This window comes from Diorhabda carinulata, chromosome X (genome assembly GCF_026250575.1).
Source record: "Diorhabda carinulata isolate Delta chromosome X, icDioCari1.1, whole genome shotgun sequence".
In the NCBI taxonomy this organism is placed as follows: Eukaryota; Metazoa; Arthropoda; class Insecta; order Coleoptera; family Chrysomelidae; genus Diorhabda; species Diorhabda carinulata.
In genome coordinates this window covers 35,419,749-35,443,882 of record NC_079472.1, presented here as the reverse complement: position 1 = coordinate 35,443,882, position 24,134 = coordinate 35,419,749, and the positions used below count along the sequence as shown (strand labels likewise).

The window sequence follows — 24,134 nt, the reverse complement described above, 5'->3', positions numbered from 1 at the left end:
CCAACCTTTTTAAGCCTCCTAGATAATAGTTGCCGTCTTTCTTCTCAAAACAGGTGTTGATCTATTCAAAAATGTCCTTGTCTGATAAAAGTGACACTTCAAATTAGAAAGAAGGAAAAATCGCTAGGGTCAGATCCGGTGGTTACAGTGGGCGGTCAACCAATTCAAAGTGCAATTCGTGAAATTTAGTTAATCACCGAAATATGGAAGGATGCGTTCTTTTGAAGGAAAAACAGTTTCCTTTTCTACAAATGCATTCCTTTTTGCAATCAATCCCTATACCTTATCGAACAATGATTTTTTTTATCTTTCGAAATATAATGGATAAACATGCAAATATGTAAAACAAAATTCACTTTGTTGAAGTTTCAAATATTATTTAGATAAATGTTTTTTATGTGAAACAAACAAAGACATAACTTGATTTTGATTTTCATTCATAAAATTTGTTTTGTAGATAAATATTTTTTATAAAATGGGTCGGGAAAAAATTTGAAATCTCGTAAAGGGACTCGGTCAAAGAAGTTTGGGAAACGCTGGTCTAGTCAGTTTTTAATTTCAGGAGTACAGTGGTGGATCCAAATTCCATCCATAGTTATGAACCGACCATTTTCATACTTTGCTGATCCTCTAGTTTAAGGAGAAAGTAGGGTTAAAAAAGTTGGAGCATCGTTGGACTAAGTACATAGACTTAAAATGAGACTATTTGGTTCTGGAAATGTATAGTTTCTTTTTTACCGATATCGAGGTCTGCGTAGAATTGTATATGGAACCGTCAGGGCTACTGCTGCAGCACAACTTCCCTATTTAAAGCGCTTTCTAACAAAAGTATATTTCCAGCCAAAAGACATAAATTTGTTTTCAAAAATGAAGGTTACTGAGCATTTTGCTCACGGAAGTCTTGGGACAGTTAATAATTCTTCTTATCATGCCGCCTTCTCATTCAAGTTTGACGATCACGTTTTTAAATGCGTCTATGTACCTCGCAACATGAAACAATTCTCCGATGATGAGATTTGTCCATTCTCTTATGTTACGGAGCCAGTATTTCTTCTCTATCCTGCATTAAGTTCTGTAGTAGTAGGTATTTGTCGTTGAGTAAGATGTGTCCTATGTAAGATGTTTTTCTTATCTTAATAATTGGCAACAGCTTTCTTTTGCGACAATGCAACTTAGTACTTCGTCGTTGGTGATTCTGACAGTTCAGGGTATCTTCAGGATGCGTCTATAGAGCCACATCTCAAATGCCTCAAATTTTTTTATCATTGAGCTTTCAAGGTCCAAGTTTCCACTCCGTAGAGCATTACTGACCACACATAACATTCCATGAATCTTATTCTGACTTGAAGGTTTAGATTTCTGTTTGTAAAAATTGAGGAGTACTTGACAAATGCCTTTCGAGCCATTTCAATTCTGATTTTGATTTCTTCGTCTAGATGCATTTGAGCGTTTATGACTGAACAAAGATACTTGTATTTTTGCACCCATTCTATTTGTTTTCCATTCAATGTGAGAATGGGGTTAATATTAATATTTTGATTTTTACTTATAACCACGAATTTAGTTTTTTCAATATTTATAGTGAGTCCTATAGTTCACATTCTCGGTTGATTCTCTCTAATAGGATTTGAAAATCTTCTCAGCCCTCAGCCATTAAGTTGTTGGTTAATCTTCCTCCGATGTTTACCACTCATGTCTCTCCTCCAGCACTTTCTGAAATACAAACTGAATATATAGATTAAACAGTTTAAATCTAACTATTTAATCTATATTAATAATTATCTTATTGGAATTATTATCAGTAATCTGTTCGATTGCCACAACCATTCAGTTTCGTAGCATTTCTGTGCAAACAGGTTATTTTAATATTACTGATAGTCTCTTTGTATGCGTTTGCTATTGTTGTAGTTTCATAATGATCTGTCTCAGATCATATTTTATTGTATTTGTGAATAATTTTTTCATTTACTTTGTATGAGGTCTGATCATGATATTTAGAATTTATAATTTGTAGATTATATATATACAGAATTCAGTCATAACTTTAAAATGTCTTTATTTCGTGCTCTTTTTTATCACGTGACTCTTTTATATGGTATTTTGATTTATTGCCTCGAATACGTAAAATGCACAATTTTGTTGATCTATCAATAAAAAATTTGTCTGTAAAAACAGAAAATTGAATTGGTATTTTCAGTTTTGATGCAATTTTTGTTTGAAGTAAATTTATTTATGACAAAATTGTTAGAAACGCTAATGCATTCCGAACAAACCTTGAAGTTTGCGTCATAACGATGTCTATTTTATAAATTTATTTTATTTTTATTCTCATTATTGTGGTATTGAAGTAATATAGTTTTGAAATATTTTCAAATTACTTAAAAATTTCACAACGGCTGTTCTGTAAAAAACTCAAAGTCAAATCGTGAAAGTCTATCGTCTGAAGATATTGGAAGATACATTTCGGTTTTTATAGCACGTATCGCTATCACAAAAATGAAACTTACATTCACATATCATTAGAAATGCATAACGTGTTCAAATAATTATCTAAATACTTCCATATTCAGAACATTTCCCTAAAATGTTTTACTTGCATATTTTACACGAAGTGAAATATAAGTTAAGTAGAAATTTCTATTGGGGGCACTTACGGATTTAGGCTTGATGTCGCCCTAGTCCATGTTTATGGCGTCGCACTTAATTAATAATATAATAAATTATATTCATTTTGATACAATATTTTTATTCGAAATTTAAAATAACTTTAGTTCCTGTGACATAAACTCATACGACCCCTTATGAATTCTACACTAGTATCTGAAGGCCAGGGGTGGATAATGCCCAATGGTTAACAATCAGTAACTTTTCAATCGATTTTTCAACAAGGTACTTCTGTTTAACTCGATGAAATTTATGATTTAGGAGATATGTATATTTTTAGATCGTTATACATGCCAAAGAAAGCGTTGCCTTAAAAAGAAGCGTTCTGAAGAAAATGATCATGAATTGTAATTATTTATCGAAAATAATTACTAATTGAGCTACATACTGTCGAATATCGTGTTACTCACATAAGGAAAAATTGAAATGGAGAAAAATTAAATTGGTTAGCCATCAGATAAAAACAAAAAAAGCTGTAATAAAAGTTCGAAATAGGCACCTTGCACCTCTACAAATTTCCGGAGATTATAGAGGATATTTCTTTGAACATAGAAAAACATTCCAAGATTTTGCCTTATAGCATCATAATGGAAGTTTATTCTATCGTTTCTTTCCTTATGTTTTCATATACGAAGCTTTAAGATATTCCCAACAACTTGAATCTATCGTTATTTACTTCAGGGACACGTGGTGGCCATGCAAATTTAGAAAAATCAATTTTAGTCACTACCTTCTAAGGGTGATATCTCGTGTGTGGGCTGGGTGTGGGCTGAGGAAATTTTAAAAGGGTAAAGACCCATCTTAATTTCATACGAGCAATCACATCTTGAATTTTTACGCATGAGTTTGGAAACACCCTGTAACTATTGAATTCTCAGAAATTAGGTACAGAAACAACATCCATTGTTATACAAACATATGAAAATCCTTCAGTGAGCTTTTAGAAGGAAATCAATCAATGGCCATGTTCAAAATATAGTTTAAATTGAAAGGTTGAATTATCATTGAATTAAAAAAGTTAAGTGCTCAAATTTCATTTCCAGAAAAAGCAAATTTAGATAAATGAAAACATCATTATCAAATTATTGCTGTTAATGATACTTATATAGCTGGTATCAACACGGGGAAGCAATTCTAGGTATCAAAAGCAGGTTTTTCTTGGTAAGTGATTTATTTAAGTAGAACCATGAACTTAGGATCCAACTCATGTTCTATTACATGAAATGATGTTTATCTCAGAACATAATTATCGGTAAATCTCTTTTTATAATTTGTAATTCCACTTTCATATATGCAATAACTAAATAAAAAAAAACATAATTTTAATCATTGTATTTTTAACTTAAATTGAAAGCTTTGCCCAAATTTATATTCTAATCTGTCTTTTAGACTATTAGCTTCTTCATTACACGCAACCCAATTAATTGTATATTTTTAATCGAGAACGTTAGATTTTTATATTTACAAATTCTAGATTATTTGACACAAAAACAATCATGGACTGATTAAATTTAGTTTAAATTTTTGAAATTTGTTTGATTATTTTATTTGTCATTGATCTATATCTCTCGATATTTCGATTCCGTAGATAAGCGACAAAATAAAATAATTTTGAAATCAATTTTTTTATGAACAAATTGTTTGAAATTTTGAAATCAATAGCTTAATCGTGCCAAATGTATGGCATTTACATTATTTTCAGAATAAACCCACTTTTTCAAGAAAGCGTTAAGGTTGTACAACTTATTTGAATCAAATGTCAATCTAGAAATCGAAGCTACCTGATATGAAATGCCATGTTTTGTCAAAACTATAAGCAATTGTCACTGGAAATATCGAAAATAGCATTAAACGATGACGGATGAATCAATAGCTTCCATTGACGAACAGGAACCAGAGCTTCCACCACCTCCCCCAGTTACCCTAAAGGAAGTATTCGTTCTAGAACATGAGGATAGTCCAGATTCTTCAGTATCAGGGTAAATTTCAATTACTTTGAGCGTCAATATTTGTTAACTTTTGGTACATAATAAAAGAACAAACATGAGATGTGGTTAATACAATGAAGGCAATTTATAGCAACAATTACATCCGATTTATCCATATCAGCCGCCAGTACATTTTATACCTTTTAGTGTTGAAATAAGCAGTGACAAGTTTGTAGCTATTTCAGCTTGTCAGTCTGTTACAACAGCCGTTTAGTTGCAACGTGTTTTTAGTGCTTGATCAATGTATCATAAATTACATTAGAAAATCTCAGCTACGTAGAAGATTGTTTACAAGTGGTACGAGCAATAGGAAAGTGGAAACAGATGATCATTGGCACCGATTTGAAACATGGTCTTGTCTGTTCTTTTTCTCTCTAGCATCATCCGATTTCTGGCTCTAACTGAGAATAAAAAATGTGCCAAAATAGGAACGGAATAACCATTACAAAAATATTTACATTCGTAAATGGGGATAAATACATCGCTAGCCAAGCGGAATTCTTTGAAGACATTAAATCCATATTTAACCATTCCACTTTGTATAGAATAGCCCGTTATATCTTTTAATCGTACCTCGTATTATGCCAACTAGTAATTATCCCAATATAAATTCTCAAATTCTAATAAAAAATATTCAAAATCACAATTTCTTACATTCATGTGTCACTTTTATTTTTAGAAGTTCGGATGAAGAAAGAAAAACAGACAAACCAAGAGCTGATATTCCTCCAGAATACTGGCATATACAAAAACTAATAAAATATTTGAAAACTGGGAATCAAACAGCTACAGTTGTAGCGCTGTGTTGTTTAAGAGATCATGATTTGACGACAGAAACTAGTCAACTGGCAATACAAGTAATTAATTCAAATTTCCTTTTATTCAATCTCTCTTCATATATCCAATATACCAAAGTACTGATTCTAATTTTGTATTATCTACCTCTTATTCATGCTCATTTAATGCCACTTACAAATTGGATTGATTATTTTTTGATTTTCTAAGTCTCTGATGTTCCTTCGTTCTATTTTTACCGTTTTGTACTTTCTTTATGAACTCAAATCGGCTCCAGAATTGATCGCTCACAACTTCTTGTTTTTTTCTATGATTTGTGCTTGATACATAAAACTTTCCATACCATAATTTTGGTATTCCAAAAAAGAAAGTTGGGCGTGCGTGCAAAAATTCTTCTTTCGTTGATTTTTCCTTGAATTTCATTTCCATTATTCCAATTTTGATTAATAATCACTGATAGATATATTCTCTACTCCTCTAATAAAGCTATTATCAAAGTTTAAATCTTCGACCCTATGAAATATTCACATTTGGATATATTCAAGTATAATATCACAAAAGCATAAAAAATAATCGATTGTTCCCATTTTCAACTATAGCACATTGTTAACGGCAGAAATAAACGGAAATACCTCTAATATTACTGGTCTGTTAGCAAGTTCTATCACCCCTTTTGTAGTCATTGATAGTGGACAAAATTCTTATTAGAGTTAACAGCGCTGCATTCACAGTTTTAGGTTACGCTGATGATTTGCTGTTGGCAGTAAGGGGCAAGCATGAAGGGATAATCTCTGCCAATATGCAAACGGCCCTAAACATAATTAAAAACTACAGGAATGTAGAGTAACTCTCGATCAACCCAAGTAAAACAACACAAATCCCATTTCCAAGGAAAAGAAAGGCAAATATACGCGCACCGACCCTTAATGGAACTCAACTTATACTTTCTAATGAAGTAAAACCTCTACGAATCATCCTGGATAAAACACTTATTTGCACAATCATCTAGAGAAGGTAATCTCCAAAGCCACTGTTGCTATATGGATTTGTCGCAAACTTGTTGGCGAGACATGAAGACCTAAGCCTAAGGTATACCAATCAGTTATCAAATCAATGACAACCTGCCCACCACAGCTTTAGAGGAGCTGTTAAGTCCACCTCTCTCTTACCTTATAATGAAAAAGAGGCATTTAGCGGCGGCCACAGGCTAATTCAAAGAGTAAAATTAAAGCCAGGAAATCTGATAGGTCATCTAAGTATCCTAGAGTTGATAATTGTAATCAATGAACACCAATGATGGATCAATAATGGATCAATAAGGATCTTCCACAAGCGCAAGGAGATAGATTTTTGGACCAAAATGCAAGCTCTCCACACCACTAGGAAAATCACTCACTAAGTAGAGTTGCTAACAATATGGGTTTAGATAAAAACCTCTCTAGAAAGCACATTCACATCATTTCCGATAGCTAAGCAGCTTTTAAAGTCCTAAAAGTTATTGAGTACATGTAGAAACTATTTTGGGTTCAGAGATTTAATTGACCAGTAATTTAAATAACATCTTGTATGCTGGCTTCAGATTTGGTCAAATTGCTTACTGTAATTATTGGTTATTTCACCTTCTTTATATCCTAATATTCTGCGTTCCTAAATGTGTCCATTTACTGAATTGAATAATACTGATGGGGCAATTTTTATACCAAATTCTTCCTAAAATCCATATATGGAGATAAGAACAGTCCATTTAATTTGATATCAGTTACTCTCCCATCTTTTGTATCAGATGCACTGGACAGTTATCTTGACATTCTTTGATCTATCTTAATCTTTTAGATGTAGCAGTGAGGTTTTTTTCACCTTGTACAATTTTGAAGTATTTGCTGTTGTAATACATTTACCATAAATGTCCACTTCGTTCTTGTAAAATACTCTCTCTCTTTCTCTGCAGCTGGGGTTCTACAGCTTCCTTTGTCGCACCCCGCATTTCAATCTATCAACTCGTTTTCTTGGATAGCTCTGTCTTTCATGGTCTGTTCAATCCCTTCCTTCCAGCTCTTTTGGGTCTTCCTTGTGCAGTTGATATATCAAAGTTCTTCGTCGTATATCTTCATTCAAATTCATATTTGAATGACCCACAGGAAAAACGAAGTAATTCAATTTAGTCGTTAAGCCTATAAGGGCTTAACTAATATGCCAAAAAATTGTTCTCTGACCATAGCTACATGATGATATCATCTTTCGCTTTAAAAATTTCACCCCTAGGGAAACATAGCATGAATATATGTTAGATATTACTAGCATCCTCTTTTAAAGTTGTTTAGTTTATTAATATCTTCCAGGAGATAGGTGGTTTGGAAATCCTTATTAACTTACTTGAAACAAAGGACTTAAAATGCAAGTTAGGAGCTTTAGGTGTACTATCAGAAATATCAACAAACGTGGATACAAGAAAATCTATTGCAGATTTAGGAGGTGTGGAACTTCTAGTACAGAATTTAGCGGAGCCAGCAAGAGATTTACAAATACTAGTAGCTGAAACTATCTACAATGTAGCTCAAATACGAAAAGCTAGAAAGCATATCAGAAAATGTAATGGTATACCACGTTTGATTGATTTTTTAGATGTTAAGGAATCATTATTGAAAACGCCAAAAGATCAACTCAACGAATACGATACGGAACAAGTTAGTAAACATTTATTCTAAGTTTCAATTATTATTGTTTTTTGTTTTTCTTGAGGTGAATATAGCAAGAGCGGCTGCAAGAGCGCTCTGGTCAGTTTCGAAAAGTAGAAAAAATATACGGGTTATGATGAAAAGTGGATCCGTACCGTTACTAGCTAGACTATTAAAATCTGATCACATGGATGTAGTAGTTCCCACAATAGGAACTATTTCTCAATGCGCTGTGGATCCATGTTATCAGTTAGCTATACAGACTGAAGGTATGATTAAAGACATGGTCCGTCATCTTTTTTCAGAGGTAAGAATATTCTTTAGCTCAATTTTCTGTACTCAAAACATAGAAATGATTAGGCTGTTCTGAAATTTTTTACTAGTTTCTTATAAGTTATTTTGTTCAAAGAGATGACTTTAAACTGGCTTACGTTTTGACCGGACCTGAGTGTTCAACTGAATAAAATAAAGTATCGTCGAGATACCTCAGAAAGTTTCATAACAGAAAAAAAAAACAAGAAACAGAATCATTTTAGTGTGAATTGATTAATACAATGGAAATATCCGTGAGAGAATCCGAGGGAGCTGAATCTGGCGAATAAAGTGCATGGGGTAGCAATTAAAACTTTAATTCACTAATTTTGGCCATTGCAATAAAGGATGTGTGAGCTGGTGAAGCAACACTGTCTTCTTAGCCAATTGCGGGTGTTTTTGCCTGATTTCCTCGCTGAAACTTTATAATAAGTTCGTATAATACTCTTTTTTCAACATAATCAATGAAAATTATCCCACGTACACCCAAACAAACCGATACCATGACCTTGCCTGCAAATGGAACGGTCTTTGCCTTCTTTGGAGTCGGTTCTTTCTTTTCATTCCATTGTTTTGATTGCTTTTTTCTTCAAGACGCTGTTCCATTGTGAGCAAACGTGGCACCTATCTTGCGCATAGCTTTCTCACGTAAAATTTTCAGTTAATATGCGCACTTTCGATCGACGATCATGCAGTACCTTTTTGTGGATTTCCTTCGACATTTCTGGAGTTGTAACCTCATTTGGTCGACCACTGCGATGCTGGTCTTCGCATGTCGTACGGCCTCGTTTAAACTCTACCACCCAATATTTTACTGATACCGAAGGAGCAGTATTACTCAGAGTAGAATCTTATTCATTGATTGAACTTATGCCTTTCTGTATCACATAACGAACGACGACCAATTTTTTCCATGTTTACAGATACATTGAAAAAATTCAATATTGTTGGCGTGTTCAAATTTTGCGTATTTTCTAATACATCGGTATTTTCCAAGCAACTATCGCCATATCTAGGTCAGGCTAGGTATTTCTGGGACGATCCTCGTAGACTAATACGTATAGTACCAAAATTTCCTTTGTTTTTAAAATAAGTTTTACTTTTAAGATTACTCATTGAAAACAAAACAATATGGATTTCTTTATATACTTTTAGGAATATCCAGCTCTTCGAAGATATTGTTCAGAAACTATTTTCAGATGTGGAGAGAATGCATTGATCAGAGACATGGTTAGGGAATCTGGTGGCTTAGATCCTTTGGTAAGAATGGTGAGGGATCCAAAGACTAAAGAAGATAAACCACTTTTGGCAGCTGTAACGGGTGCAATTTGGAAATTGGCTATAAGTCCGCAAAACTTGGAAAGATTTGATCAATTGAAAACAGTAGAGGTAAATGAATAACTCGAATAATTTGATAATATATAAGGTGGTCAATTCATCGAAGAATGGGATGAAAAAATGTTTGTGTTCATTATCAGTGAAGTACGACTTTTATGGATCATATTTTCAATTTGTTAGAGTTGTTGTTTAGATTAGTGATTCCCAAAGTGGTTCAGGTGTACCTCCAAGGGTCCACCAGAAGCTCTACAACAGAAGTGTACTTGAATTTCCATAGTTAGATCTGATTTTTTGATGATTTGGAATATGGTGTCAAGTTTCTAAATATGTCAGAAGTGTATGGGGTATCATATCAAAAATTTTGAGAGAAATAAAATCTTAGTGTATAGAATCTAATTAATCATACGCATCAAAAATTAAATTAATGTAGTATACCAATTTAAATGACTGAAAATACACAATTTTGAGTAGATGGATATGATATTCCTGAAAAACTGTGTTTAGTTAAGAGAAGACATGTCTTTATATAAAGTGAAATGAATTGAAGACGATAGATGGAAAATAAAAAAAAAGAAATACACAATTATATCTCTTTGGTATATCTTAGGTAATTTAATAGTAACTCCAGTTATGTAATGATAAATCAGTCAGTCAATCAGTTGTATATTTAGAATTCTAGAGTAGATTTAGTAAATGACGGTCCCGGACATCTGAAAATCAGAAAACCACAATTCATTTCATGGAACGAATCCCTTTCAGAATAATATTGACCAGCCTGATTCAATTACTACCAGGTTTTTTTATATTTACACAATAAAAACAATTTTTGTTATGAAAATATTAAAACTACTCTATCTGTCATATTCATGTAAAATTTTGACAGATGACATCAGAAATATGACGGAAACTAATACCTAGTTGTGAAAAGTTGTCAAGTCACTATTCAATCAAACTGCCCACGTATTTTTAAAAAGATCAATGAAAAAACGAGAATATTTCATAGTAAACATCACCGTGAAAAACGTGTAAACATAGTAATTAATTATAAAAAAGGAAAGTTATTAATTATTAATAAAGGAGAGTTATGGACGATAAATTTTCTATTCATCTAGGTGAAAATGAGACAACCACACATAGTAGCAACTTAATAGAAATTAACGGATAACGAAAATTATTACTTTCGCTTAATTTAGCAAATACAAGGTTTGTTGTAAAAATAGCGTGAATGCATTTTTATTGCAGCAAGTATTTCGAAAAGTATGTTACATACATCCATGCACCGAGACAAGCAGTAATAAGTCGAATCCGTTTCTGTTATTACAGACGCTTCAATGAGATCGTATCGAGAATCATGGTTCTTGAATAATACATGAATATTATTTCTAAAGTTGAAGCTATTTATAAGAAGTATGGGAGGGTTAATAATGGATATAATATAATTAAGAGCGCGGAATGGTCTACACAACCCAAGAATATGAAATCAATAAGAAAAAACAGGCGGTTACCTATTCGAAAATTTAGAACTTCAAACCAAGTACAGAGCTTTGTACCATAAATTTAAATAATGGGATAAATGAGTGCCAAATCTATTCCAGATTGATTTCACTTATGAAGACCGTCTTTATACGCGACCTTGATGTTACATTATTGCTTGTTCTTGTCCTCATCCACTAGTGTGAAGTGTATTGTTACGAATTTGTCCACGACATAGGCCGTGAAGCCTGTGATGTCCTTGCTATTGTGTGGTGAATTTCCGGTTCCTTTGATTTTTTGGTTGATCCCAATGGCGATTTGTTTACATTTTTTTCAGAACTATTTTCTAGGAAGGTCTTTTCATTTATTGCTTATTTTCTAGATTTTTTGAGAAATTCGTTTTGGGTATATGCAGCAGTTTGTTTAGCGGATTTAGTTAGTTTATAGTGAAAAGAAATACATAAAAAATTACTCAATGAATATAAATAAATTATAAAATTTATTATGAAGTAGTGAATATTCACCCCACCGTTGAAAAACAGTTTAAATAAATTGAAAAATATAAAAAACATTACAATATTCTCTCTTGAAGAACTATGAAAACTATCAAAGAGTTTTGACCGCAAAACTGATATACCACAGCGATTTTCACAGAAGCACTTAGAATACCCATCCGTACGATAAAAGTAAAGAATTTCACTAAGTAATACATATTGAACAATTATCTTTTATTCCATATTTTATCATTTATCGCGTTGTATAAGATTGGAATGTTGTAGTACATAAGTTGAAACGAAATAATATTAACCGAAAATTGATAAAAGTCGATGATATAACGAAAGATTTTACTGGATTTTAATAAAGCCAACTTAATACCAATACTGAATATAATTTTGAACAAACTGCATATGTACCATGATTATAACTGTGAATGCTTAAGAGTCACTTCGGTGTCTTCCAGTAGATTGTGATTTTAAACAAAAATCGGACTTTAAAACCAGACTGTTCACGATGCTCAAGAAAAAGCACGAGAGTGTGGACAGTCCGCTAGGGTCACTTAGTATTTTCTCGCTCTGTTTCCTGTCTGCTAGTGATCGTCTAAATAAATAGAGAGTGTGGATTGCAGCTATCCACACGGATAGCGTAGGAGTGCTAGCTATCTGATAACTAACACTTCTACCGCCTCCACTCGCCAAGACTCACTAGCGAATAAAATTTATTGGACATAATTGTTGGATAGTTAATAATTGTTTATCGATGTATTTTCTCTTAAAGGATGGATAAAATACCATTACACACTACTTTCTAAGGATCTGGATAAAAAATACAACAGTTAAAAATATGTTTCCGTTATTTGTGTTTTTGGAAATTATCATTTTTTAATTAAATATATATCATTTTTATTACAATTTTTTATACAAACAAAAAATATTTGAACATTGTTGTTGTCAAGGTCAACTTACTAAGATAAATGTTTCCGAATTAATCTGAATTATTGTTTTCGCTACTTAATTTAAAACAAAAAACATGTTTGATAAGTTAGTAAATTTGGAGCCATTGTATTGTATTTAATCAAAGAACTTTATTAAATCATAATTTTGTCCTAAGTGGGGTTAGGTGATGAGAGAAAACCTTTTTTATTCTAAATAACTTTTGAGATTGCGTCTTTTGCCAATTAAAATTCCATAAGAAACAGTAAACAATTTCCTAACCTCAACTTAAATTTTATATTTTGTGGGCGGTTTAAAAATGAAAATAACAAAGGTATGTAAAGTAAACAAGAAAAAGTGATCGTGCTGCTGCCTTGCTTTTGGAGTCTGATGGGCAGAGAAGAGCACCAAGGCGTTGGGAAGTCAAGCCCTAGCTAGATAGAACAAAAGGAAACGAGAAAACATACAAAATTATATTTGAAAATGAATGTAGTAGAAACATTTGAAAAACTCTTATGGAAAATAAAATATGTAAAAAATCCTTGGCGAGAGACGTAATATCGGCAGATCAGAAGCTAATTTCTTCCTTGAATTACAACTCACACGCAATAAAAATGGCACCAAATCGATAATGTTGCAAGGGCGCAATTTGGCATGAAACGATCAGCTGAACTTCTGCGCATATTTTTGATGAAGAAATATTGCGTCTTGCATTGCATTGCACGCAGTCAAACGGTTTCTTGTGTTATAGGTAACGACTCATATAAGTACCAACTGCCAAATTTTTCTCCGAATCTATACTCGAATCATCATACGAATAAAAATATACTTTATCAATGTGATATTTCAGAGTCTGGTGACTCTTCTTGAGAACGTAGAAGAAGACGAAGGTGTTTTGAGTAACGTAGTTGGAGCGTTAGGTGAATGCCTGAAATTCGAACATAACAGATATACACTTTTAAGAGCGAACGGTATACCTCATTTGGTAAACCTATTGAATTACACGTATCCTCCTTTGTTGGAAAACGTACCTATGGTATTACGAGAGTGCGCCGAAGATTACGATTCTATGAGAGTAATAGAAGATTTGGATGGCGTGAGACTTATCTGGTCGTTACTCAGAAACGATTCCCATAAGGTAAGTTCATTGTTCGTAAAATCAATATTTGTATTAGGAAAAACTTTGGAATAAAATGGTCTTCAAAGTATCGGTAAATAAATTTAATCTGTCATTTTTAATATGTATGAGATATAATTTGTTTTGGACTTAGGTCTCTTTTCTATGAAACTTTGGCATTTTATCGTTGACGTCCGACGGTTTCAATTGTAATTTGAGTAATCGGTAAAAGCCTTTTCGATTCAGTTTTAAGTTGGTCCACGTGGAAGTAGATTCCCCTAGAAGTGAAAATGTTGCGGACAACCATTGTTTTTTATAAATTGATATTATTCACAGCGTGGTTGTTGTCTTGGATTCGTCGAAGAAATAATAATAGAAACTATTTCTGATCTCACTTTATTATTTTTTTTTCCTTTTTGAGGAAGGTTGTAGAAGGCTTGGGGTAGAAGGCTTGGGGTAGAAGGCTTGGAACATAAACCAGGGTAATCCAATAGTTCATAGGACGAAAAACATCTAGAAGTGTTATTCGTTTTTTTTTCTTGGAGCTTTATTCTTGTCTTGAAAAATCAAACCATTATTCGTGTTGAAGCCATTCGACTGGCAAATACCATGAGAATCTAAAGAAACTTGACCACCACCGGAAGTTTTTTTATTAAGATTTGTTCAGTTAATTTAGAAATGAAGACGTAATTGATGACGTGCATCAAATTTGATGATATATGACATATAATAATGATAACTACTCATTATAGTTATTATTCGCTCAGGTGCGTAAATAATAGTTATCAATGTGATTAATGACCATAATATTTCGAAAAAAATGAATCTGAGCATCATTAATTTTGAACTAATGTCAATAAAATGGTATTTTAATAACGTTGTTTGTAATATTAACAAGTAAAAAACTTTTTGAAATCTATATGATATAATATCGAAAATGTGTTAAAGGGGGAGGTTCAGCAATCGGGAAAAACATTTCGAAATCATTAATTGAAAATTCAAGGTGTTAACGCTTCTAAATGTTCTTGATTTTAGGTTTCTTCTGTTTTAAAATTAGTTTTTTTAATAATTTTTGAAAAATTGATAAAAAATTGACGTTTCGACTAATTTTCAGTCCTTACATGTAAGGACTAAGGAAAAATTAATTTTTCTTATGAGAACAAATTTCCATTTTGAGGTAGGTGATATATTGATTAATATAAATACGCAAATTGTCAGTGTCAATATCATATTTTGACTTAAAATCAATCGAGACGTCAATGTTCATCTATCTTTCAAAAATTATTAGAAAAACTAATTTTGAAACAGAAGAGACCTAAAATCAAGAATCTAGGATCGTGCATAGTTGTGCGAGATAGTTTGGACTTAGTTCTTTAAAATGTGGAACAACGTCACATAATTCATATTGCATGAAAAAACAAAAACATTTCATGGTGAACATCACCGAGTAAACATGGTAATTAATTATAAATAACGGAAAGTTATTAATCATTAAAAAAGTAAAGGTATTGACGATAAATTTGATATTCATCTAGGTGAAAATGAGACAACCACACATAGTAGCATTTTAATAGAAATTAACAGCATAGTGCATGGGAAATTATTTATTAGTTTCGTTTAATTTAACATAATTACTATTTCAATTTTTATAAATAAAAAAAACATTTTCAAACCATAAAAACATTGAAATTGCTTTTTGACTCTTTTGGAATCTCAAGGAAATGTAGGAACGTACATAGTAGTACGAGATCGTTTGGATTTAGTCCTTTTAAATACATATTTTAAAAAACCATTTTAATAATTTACAAATAAGTTGACTGTTTATTTTTTAAATTTAATTTGAAAAGAAAGATAACCTTTCAGAATTCCGTTTTGTCACATTTCACATAATAACACAGTTTATACAATTAATTTATACATTAATTATCTCTACTATTTTTGATATTTAAGTCTCGATAAAGAGTCAAATTTATGGAATAATTTATATCAATTTTGGATTATGGATATAATAAGGATTTCAGTTTTTTTCGACGATAAGAACATTAGCGGCAATGATTATCTGAAAAAACTCATTTCATTACATGCTCACATATTTTTCATAATAATTTTAAGGTTCAAGCCAACGCGGCTTGGTCGCTAGTACCCTGCGTGAGAAACGCTACAGATTCTGGAGAAATGGTTAGATGTTTCGTTGGCGGATTAGAACTCATAGTAAATCTGTTGAAATCTAATGATAATCATGTTCTGGCATGCGTTTGTGCAGCAGTATCTGAAGTGGCCAAAGATATCGAGAATTTAGCTATAATGACAGATCATGGAGTCGTCCCATTATTGGTAAATTTGGTTAATACAGACGATGTCGAGTTGAGACAACATTTAGCTTCTGCAATCGCCTACTGTTGCGCTTGGGGTACTAACTGTAAAATGTTCGGCAGGTAAACAAATACTTTCGATGGTTATTTCAATTAATCTCACAGCACATGCTACAATGATTATATAACTAATCATGAATTTATTCAATAGAATTTATGTTTTAATCACTTTTAGTTTTCGGTCCTGCAATGTGTGTTAACAAAAGCTACAACTTAAGAATCTCATTATAAGTTCTTGTGATATTATAACTGATAACCTATTTAGAATTTGGATTTAAAACTGATTCCAATCAACAATAATAGATAATCAGTTCTATCTCCTCCATCAACTCCTTTCAGTTGTCTGTTTTTTTCAAGAAGTTTTTGATTTCAGCACCCACTGAAGGCAATCAAATCAGCTTGAACTTAATCAAATGTAATATTTTAATTTTAATTTGAATATAAATTATAGATAAAAATAAATTGAAATCTTTTTTCGTGAGCTTTGATCAAAATCAATCATCGACATGTATTTAAGTGCAATACACTTTATCCATTTCAAACAATAACATTTGTTAATCTAAGTTAGATGCAGAGCATATTCTGCAATACTTATTTCAAAGATAACAACATCCAAAAATTTTTTATATGAAATCTTATAAGAAAAACTTGAAATTTAAAATCTTTTTCAGACTTGGTGCTATAACCCCTTTAGTCCAATACATGGCAGATGATGATCGTAACGTTCACAGAACTACAGCTCTGGCTCTTTTCCACCTTTCCAAAAATCCTTTCAATTGCATTACAATGCACGAAAGTGGCGTAGTGACATTTTTATTGAAAGCTGTATCTTCCACTGATTACGCGTTGCAGGAAGCTGCAGCTGGATGTTTGGCAAATATCAGAAAATTAGCTTTGGAAGCCGAAACAGTTCATCTGATCCGAAATAAAGGAGATTCTTCCGATGAAGATAATTGAATGATTAGATAATCTCAATATTTCCAAATCAGTCATGTTACAGTTGAATTATCTAGTTAATTTGTTTGAATAAATAATATAGTTTTCAATTTTAAAATTAGTTTATTCTGCACTAGTTGTTGTAAATGGATAATTTTTATCAAGAAAACTGCTGATTACAGATAGAATGTGGCTGTAGCACATCTCTGGACATTAATGCATGCTATATTTAACAATTTTTTGAAATTGGTTACAAAATTATCTTATGAACCTTACACAACATTTTTTCACCTCAAATATAACTTCATACTTTTTATAATGTTGATTATTATTTACGAACCAAATCATTCGAGTTAAGACTGAATTTGAACTGAGATAAATTTTATAAACGATATTTTGGTAACCCTGTAGCAAGGGACCTTTTAACCTAAGCAACCTTAATCTTGAAGGTATGAGACATCTTAGTTGCCTGCAAGATTATCTGGCTAAACACAAATAACACACTTTATGTATAACAGCATCACATCTTTAAGGAATTGATTCAATGCATTTTGCGATTCTTTCTTGAGAAATACTTTACCATTCTTTCTGGACTTTCTCCCACAAAGTAATTATCTTGGTAAATTTTACTACTTCTATTTGTCACTCTCGGATTTAGGAGATTGACTCAACCACTCTAAACCTTGAATCTTTTGGCTGAAAGCCCACTCAACAAGCCTCAATCGATGTTTCGGATCATTATCATGTGGAATTCATCCTCTTGGCGTATTTGTTGGAGTTTATGATAGTCCAATTTTGAAAATTTGTCCAAACGATATTTGATATTGTGAATCGTATTTTGTTTTTTTTTATCTTCGAGCTTATCTTCTACTATTTTTCCAAACTAATTTTAGTTGTTTCCGAAAATAGCACTTCCTTCCAGTATTCAATAGTCCTGTATTAATAATTTGTTATGAATTCCAATGTACTCCTATGATAATTTTTGATGGTTGGTTTCTTCACACAACACGTCCAAAAAGTAACATCTGCAAATAGGTCAAAGGCGACTCCTTGAACCTGTTGTGGTTCTGCCTTGCCATGAATCCCCTATCCACCATGCTCACTGATACGAAGTACAGTTTCAACATCAAAGCTAATAGAAACACCAACTGTATCATCTCCCACCTTCTCATGGATTACATAAAGCTATACGCAGAAAATGAGCAAATCAATTACCTTCTTGATATAACACATCGATTCTCCACTGATATACATATGGAGTTACCGACCTAAATCGAATTACATACAATCTGACTTGAAGATAGTATTAGACGTCATCACGACTCAACCAGCCGCATATTGACAAAGAAGCTTCAAACATATGGCTTACTAGCGGAAATCTCTTTCCAGACACCAAACGCTTCATTATGGCTACTTAGTTTCAAGTTATTAACACGAATAACTACAAAAAGATCTTATTAAGGTGACGAATAACAGACCTGATATCGTGGTGGTTGATAGGAGAGTCAATTCAGTCTTTCCCGTCGATGTAGCTATACCGAATACTCATAACGGTCTCAACAAACACCAGGAGAAACTGACTAAATACACAGATCTCGCAATAGAGATTAAACAGATGTGGTACAGCGAAAATGTGCCTAAGACTCTGGGATTTCCAAAAAACACCTTCGCTGACATCCAGAAGGCTGCAATATTGAATACTTGCCACACGGTGCGCAAGTTCACTATGTGAACAGGTCAATCCTTTTGATAATCTAAGTTGAGTAGTGCTAAGTTTTTCGCATATTAATAATAATAAAATTTTCTAACAGATTAAAGTATAATCACAATAACGCCCATCACCTGCAGCCCGTCGCTTAAAATCCGCCATCTATCGTATGACGTCTTGGAGTATAACAGCGGCCGTACTCGTTACTGATCAACTAAAGAAATTACATGTTCTGTGCGCAGCTCGGGGGAAAATATTTAGTAAGGACAATTAAATCTATCACAGCATTGATTTATGAACATACAATATTTTCACTTCCAAGTTAATGTAATAAATTGATTTGCATCAAAAAAATTAACGATGGGTCGCCAATTCATTGAAATCTTTTTAGTCCAATTGATGCAAATTTAATTACGATGTAGTTATAGAGCACTTTTTTCCTTGTCGCCTGCTGTATCTTATTGTAAATCATTTGCTTGAATATAATTATAACTGAATAAATATATTAATTACTTATATTGTCTGATATAGTACCAAACAATTATTTTTTTCATAACTTAGTTGGCATTGGATAAAGTATCCAACCTTGAATTATGAGTAAACAACCGCAAACTAGCTATTCAAATTCATATTCAGAAAATTATCAAATCAAATAATTATTATTATATATCAAATTTGATGAAATAATGAATCAGAAAACTAGATAGAAACCAGATGAGACATTCATCAAGTGAAATCGAGTTCACCTTCATTGATTTAAATAAATGCAGACGTTGCAAAATTAATCAACAAAAAACTTAAACGAGCCCTACATTTTTTCAAGATTAAATACGAAACAAATTGCTTCATTCGGTTGATATAAAACCATATAATTAATGGTAATTTATTTTCAACACGAATCTGTAATTTTCACAATTCCAGTATTGTTTTCAATATCATCGAATTAATAGTAAACACAGAATGAGTTTTTAGTGTCGGTAACTTATGTAAAGTAACCAAAAATTTGTCGTATTGTTTTTGAAGAAGGAAGTCTCTCAAGGCAAACGTCAATTCCTTCTCCTACATAGACCGTCTCTAAAGGCAGATGTAAGTTTGTTTTTGAAAAACACAATGTGTGAAGACAAATGACGGTTTTTTTTTCAAAAATACAGACTTAAGGAGAACATAGTTTTGTTTCTATGAGAGACTGTCTCTAAAGTCGAATGTCGGTTTTTTTAAAGACAATCTGTGGCATTAATATTAAAAAATCACATGTACCAAACTCTAGGAAAAATGGGGATCAGGGCCGAAGTAAGATTTATAAGCCCCGGGGCTGAAGTAATGACGGGGCCTCCTTAAGGAATTCGGAAACCCGGAAAAATTCACAAAATAACATCAATACGTTAGATTTGTGGTATCAACACATTGAAAAATACAGAATGATTTCCAAATGATGGGGCCCTCTTGGACCTGGGGCCCGGGGCTATAGCCCTCCCAAGCCCCTGGCTTAATCCGGCACTGATGGGGATACCTAAAAAATTGATACGATTGATGAAAATGACACTGAACAATACTGAAAACATAGTAGCAATAGAAGGAACCTTATCCGAAAAAATCGAAACAAAACAAGGCTTATAACAGGCCATTATCAACAGTGTTGTGTAATTTCCTACTAAATGATTTATAATAGCTAAAGGCATATGCAGATGACGTAGTGCTCATAACCAGAACAAAACCGGAACTACAAAAAATGTTTTTACTATTTGAAAAGACAGCAAAAAGATATGGCCTACGTGAGAACGAATATAACACCAAATATATAGAAATGGGTAACAACTTTTTAAATGACAACCAATTAAAAATCACAACAGAACAAAACCGGTTCGGTAAAGTTCAAGAGTTTGAATACCAGGGAGTGATGGTAACAAGTAAAGGGGACGAAATTAGTTCGACAAGAGATTACAAGAAAGTTGGAGCTCTAGGAAACTTATTAAGGTCCAAAGATATCTCAAGGATAGCGAAGCTAAGAATTTAAAGGACAGTTATATAACCTACGTTGTTATATGGTAGTGAATGTTGGGTGGGTAAAAGAGCCTTATCAAGTGTAGAAGGCGCAAAAAGAAGAGGAGGGCGTCCACGTAGAAAATGGCTAAATGCATTTAAAGAAGACTTACAGAAGTTAGAGTTAGCGAGCTGTCGCAATGCAGCCGTGAACAGAAGGCATTCGAGAAAAGAATAGTTTGTCTTTAACGAATGTTGTCTAAGAAATAGAAGATCCTCATAATCACTGTATCTCATGATATTATTAATAAGAACAATTCGAGAAAAAGAATTTTCTGATTCAAAACACTTGAAATGTTTTTTTATTTATTTACTACTATTGTTTACGTGAATTGACTAATATTTCGAGAGAAATTTGTTAGTTTGCTTCAATGTACAGAGTTGCTCAGGCTGCTCAATAACTTTTGTTAAGTGCCTAGTATGCTTTTTCGTCACTTTCGTTTTGTAGACAGAAGCTTTGTATAGTGACGAAGGTGCCAAAAGGTTCTGATGTGTCGTCATCATCTTCATCGTTGATTTTTTCATTTGTAGCTGTCGCAGATAAAAGCAACATTTAGGCTATATTTGATCAAAATTGGTGTACGAAAAAAAAGTTATGTTGATCTAAAGTTAAATACCAAACTTTCGTTGGCAGTTCGCTTCGCGTCTGTCTTCGGCGTAATTTAGGCAACTTGTAAGTAAGTACCTAGGATGTATACGAATTTAAGTCGTTGCCATAGAAAATTATTTTAGTCATTATAATAACGAATAAGGAACCTATTCTGTATCTATTTCAAGCTGTAAGATATTTTTATGCTATAACATGACCCAACGCTAACGGCTTATCTCACATGTCGCATATTGATTCGACCAAACTTCTACAGATGGCACTTTTTCAATTCGTGTGACAAATGAAAGTGAACTGTCATAATTGTCACGGATTTTATTGTTTCGTTCGACGACACAGATAAATTGTATTTAGTGTGCGAAATTATTTTTCAGGTTTTCAGTGATAACTGATAAAATAAACTTTTTGTCAATTTAAAAGTAAGTATTAAATTACTGATATATATTTAATAAGGTTAATAAATGAAAACCACTTCTAATAGCGATTTGTTGTTTTTTAGGAAATCTTTTTCAATACTCAAAAGGGGCTAAAAGACTAAAGTTGGTTCGATCTCAGGAATCCAATGAGGAGCAACCTTTAAGTCATTCTTTGTACTCGACAAGACACAGATCGAGAGCTCCGCGGATACGGCCACCCAAAGAAATATCCGATTGAACGATGATCGTGAGCGGCAAACGCGGGTGTTTATATCAACAATCCCTTTCTTTCCAAACAACTTTCTTTAGTCTTTGTTATGCAATGGCTATCAACAGCAGACTCCACGCGTATCAGGGGTGGCGTACACAACATTTTTTAAACGACGTATAAGATCCAAAGAGCTTGTACTGTTTTTCGAACCTTGCAGGATATTTATCCGGCAACGAATTAAGAACGACCGAATTGCTTTCTTCGGTGAGATCAGGTGGCGTGGATTCGAGTAACTCTTCATCGCTGTTGTTTTATTTTTCATCATCATTCATTGTTATTCATTAATTGAGAAAAAACTTCGAATAAAACAAATAATTTCAGAAAATTAAAAATTTAAGGTTATGCAAAATCATCGAATTGAAACTGTCAACTGTCAACATCGAAGTGGCTAGAGTCACATTTAAGGAAGTTAAAGTTGTCTACTCCAGAGCGTCCCGAAAGTGTTTTGCAGTATGGAACTGTCACTTTCACTACATGGAACACCCAAAACGCAACTTTCGGTATGTAAATGAATACAGAACGAACAACTTTCAGATGGCGTCGTCTAAAAAAATTATTTGTATACATCCCGATAAACCAAAGGTACAACGTTTTATATATAAAGGCATTGTAAATACTTATTAAATAACTTTTTTTGTATATATATTACGTTGTAATATTTGTAAGTGTAATTTTTGTTTAATACATTGATCGGTTTATATCAAACATTGATTTTCTTTATCCATGATAATACATAAATAATAAGAATTTACAAAAATAAATCCTTATGTACGTGAACGAAGACGCGGATGTTACTCATTCTGTAAGCTTTATTCACAGTTTTGAACATTTTGAAAATTTTGTAACATACCTTACCTTACTTTCAAAGTAGTACTTAATATTTTCTTTGCTTGGAATAATATCTTTCAACCGTTCTTAGTGTTCAAAATACAAAGTTGAAATTTTTATGAAAAATCTAATTTGAATAATTGTGAAGTATGTTTCAAATTTCAGAGGTCAGTAAAGGCGGCAATAAATTAATAGCCTACAGGCGGCCAATTTGTGAATCCGTCACTGATTGTATGATTGTATATTATTTTTGTTAAGTAATTTTTTACTACTCAAAATAAAATTAATTAAATTTAGTGGAAAAAAACTATATAAATATTCTAAAATTAACTCTAATTATATGATATATATATATATATATATATATATATATATATATATATATATAAAGTGCCAAAAAAACTTAAGTCTCAAAAATATGTATTAGTGCGAAATTTATTAATTGGAATTTTTCATTTAAATTTAAATAAAATCAAAATTGTATCGTGAGATTACGGATTCACATTCTTTGCAAAAAATGGTCGTGGGATGATCCAATTCAAAGAAAAAACCAATAACTTCGGTTGCAGAAGCATGATCGATTATTTTAATTAATAAATATAAATAAATATATAATAAATATAAATAAATCGAAAAATCCTTAATTATTCGCTCATAATTTTTGATAAAAAACTCACCTTCATTAATGCGAACTTCTGATCATCGTCCAACTCGATCTTAGCACGAGGCATCTTCGAAAGTTAAAACTAAAAATGTAACTGTAAGCACAATCAATCGATTAAGAACCCCAACGAGTAATGGACGAGCCTAAATAAACCACATCTACCATCGAATACAGTGAGAATAAACTCAGTTTGATGATAAAAATTATAACCACGTTCGCTCACCAGTTCACGGTGCATATAAGTAGGGAAGTATCGTTATAATACAGTCAAAATAAGCAATTTATTAATAATTATTAATAGAATGAATCGATTTTAAATTCGTTTAACTGAAACCATTACCTGATTAACAATTAAATAGAACTACTTCTTTGAAAATAATGGATTAATGCAAGCAAGGTGAGAAAAGATTTAAAAATATTTGGATGCAATGAAATCTTATACATATAACAGCCTCATTATTATTAATCATAATATACCATGAATTATTAAATTAGTTTAA

At 32.3% G+C, this 24,134-nt stretch overlaps 2 protein-coding genes across 2 annotated transcripts in view; one reads left to right on the top strand and one right to left on the bottom strand.

Annotated features, from left to right (window-relative positions):
* The window catches only part of LOC130901040 (SEC14-like protein 4), a 45,603-nt gene extending 21,717 nt beyond the window's left edge, over nucleotides 1–23,886 (bottom strand). Inside the window, exon 1 of the mRNA XM_057812112.1 lies at nucleotides 23,648–23,886. Coding sequence (XP_057668095.1) covers nucleotides 23,648–23,701 — 54 coding nt within the window. The 5' untranslated portion in view covers nucleotides 23,702–23,886. The remainder of the gene's footprint in view (nucleotides 1–23,647) is intronic.
* On the top strand, nucleotides 4,393–17,205 carry LOC130901039 (armadillo repeat-containing protein gudu). Its single transcript, XM_057812111.1, has 8 exons — nucleotides 4,393–4,643; nucleotides 5,332–5,509; nucleotides 7,787–8,131; nucleotides 8,187–8,429; nucleotides 9,590–9,823; nucleotides 13,526–13,813; nucleotides 15,905–16,227; nucleotides 16,836–17,205. The coding sequence occupies exons 1-8, from the start codon at nucleotides 4,519–4,521 to the stop codon at nucleotides 17,119–17,121; spliced, it is 2,022 nt and encodes a 673-aa protein (XP_057668094.1). The 5' UTR covers nucleotides 4,393–4,518; the 3' UTR covers nucleotides 17,122–17,205.
* Nucleotides 23,887–24,134: the final 248 nt, after the last annotated feature.

What these genes read in the sequence shown, in the direction of transcription:
- LOC130901039 (XM_057812111.1), top strand. Translation starts at nt 4,519, where the DNA reads ATGACGGATGAATCAATAGCTTCCATTGACGAACAGGAACCAGAGCTT. An exon ending in CCAGATTCTTCAGTATCAGG is followed by an intron (nt 4,644 to 5,331) that starts GTAAATTTCAAT and finishes TTTTATTTTTAG; the next exon opens with AAGTTCGGATGAAGAAAGAA. An exon ending in TCAGAAACGATTCCCATAAG is followed by an intron (nt 13,814 to 15,904) that starts GTAAGTTCATTG and finishes AATAATTTTAAG; the next exon opens with GTTCAAGCCAACGCGGCTTG.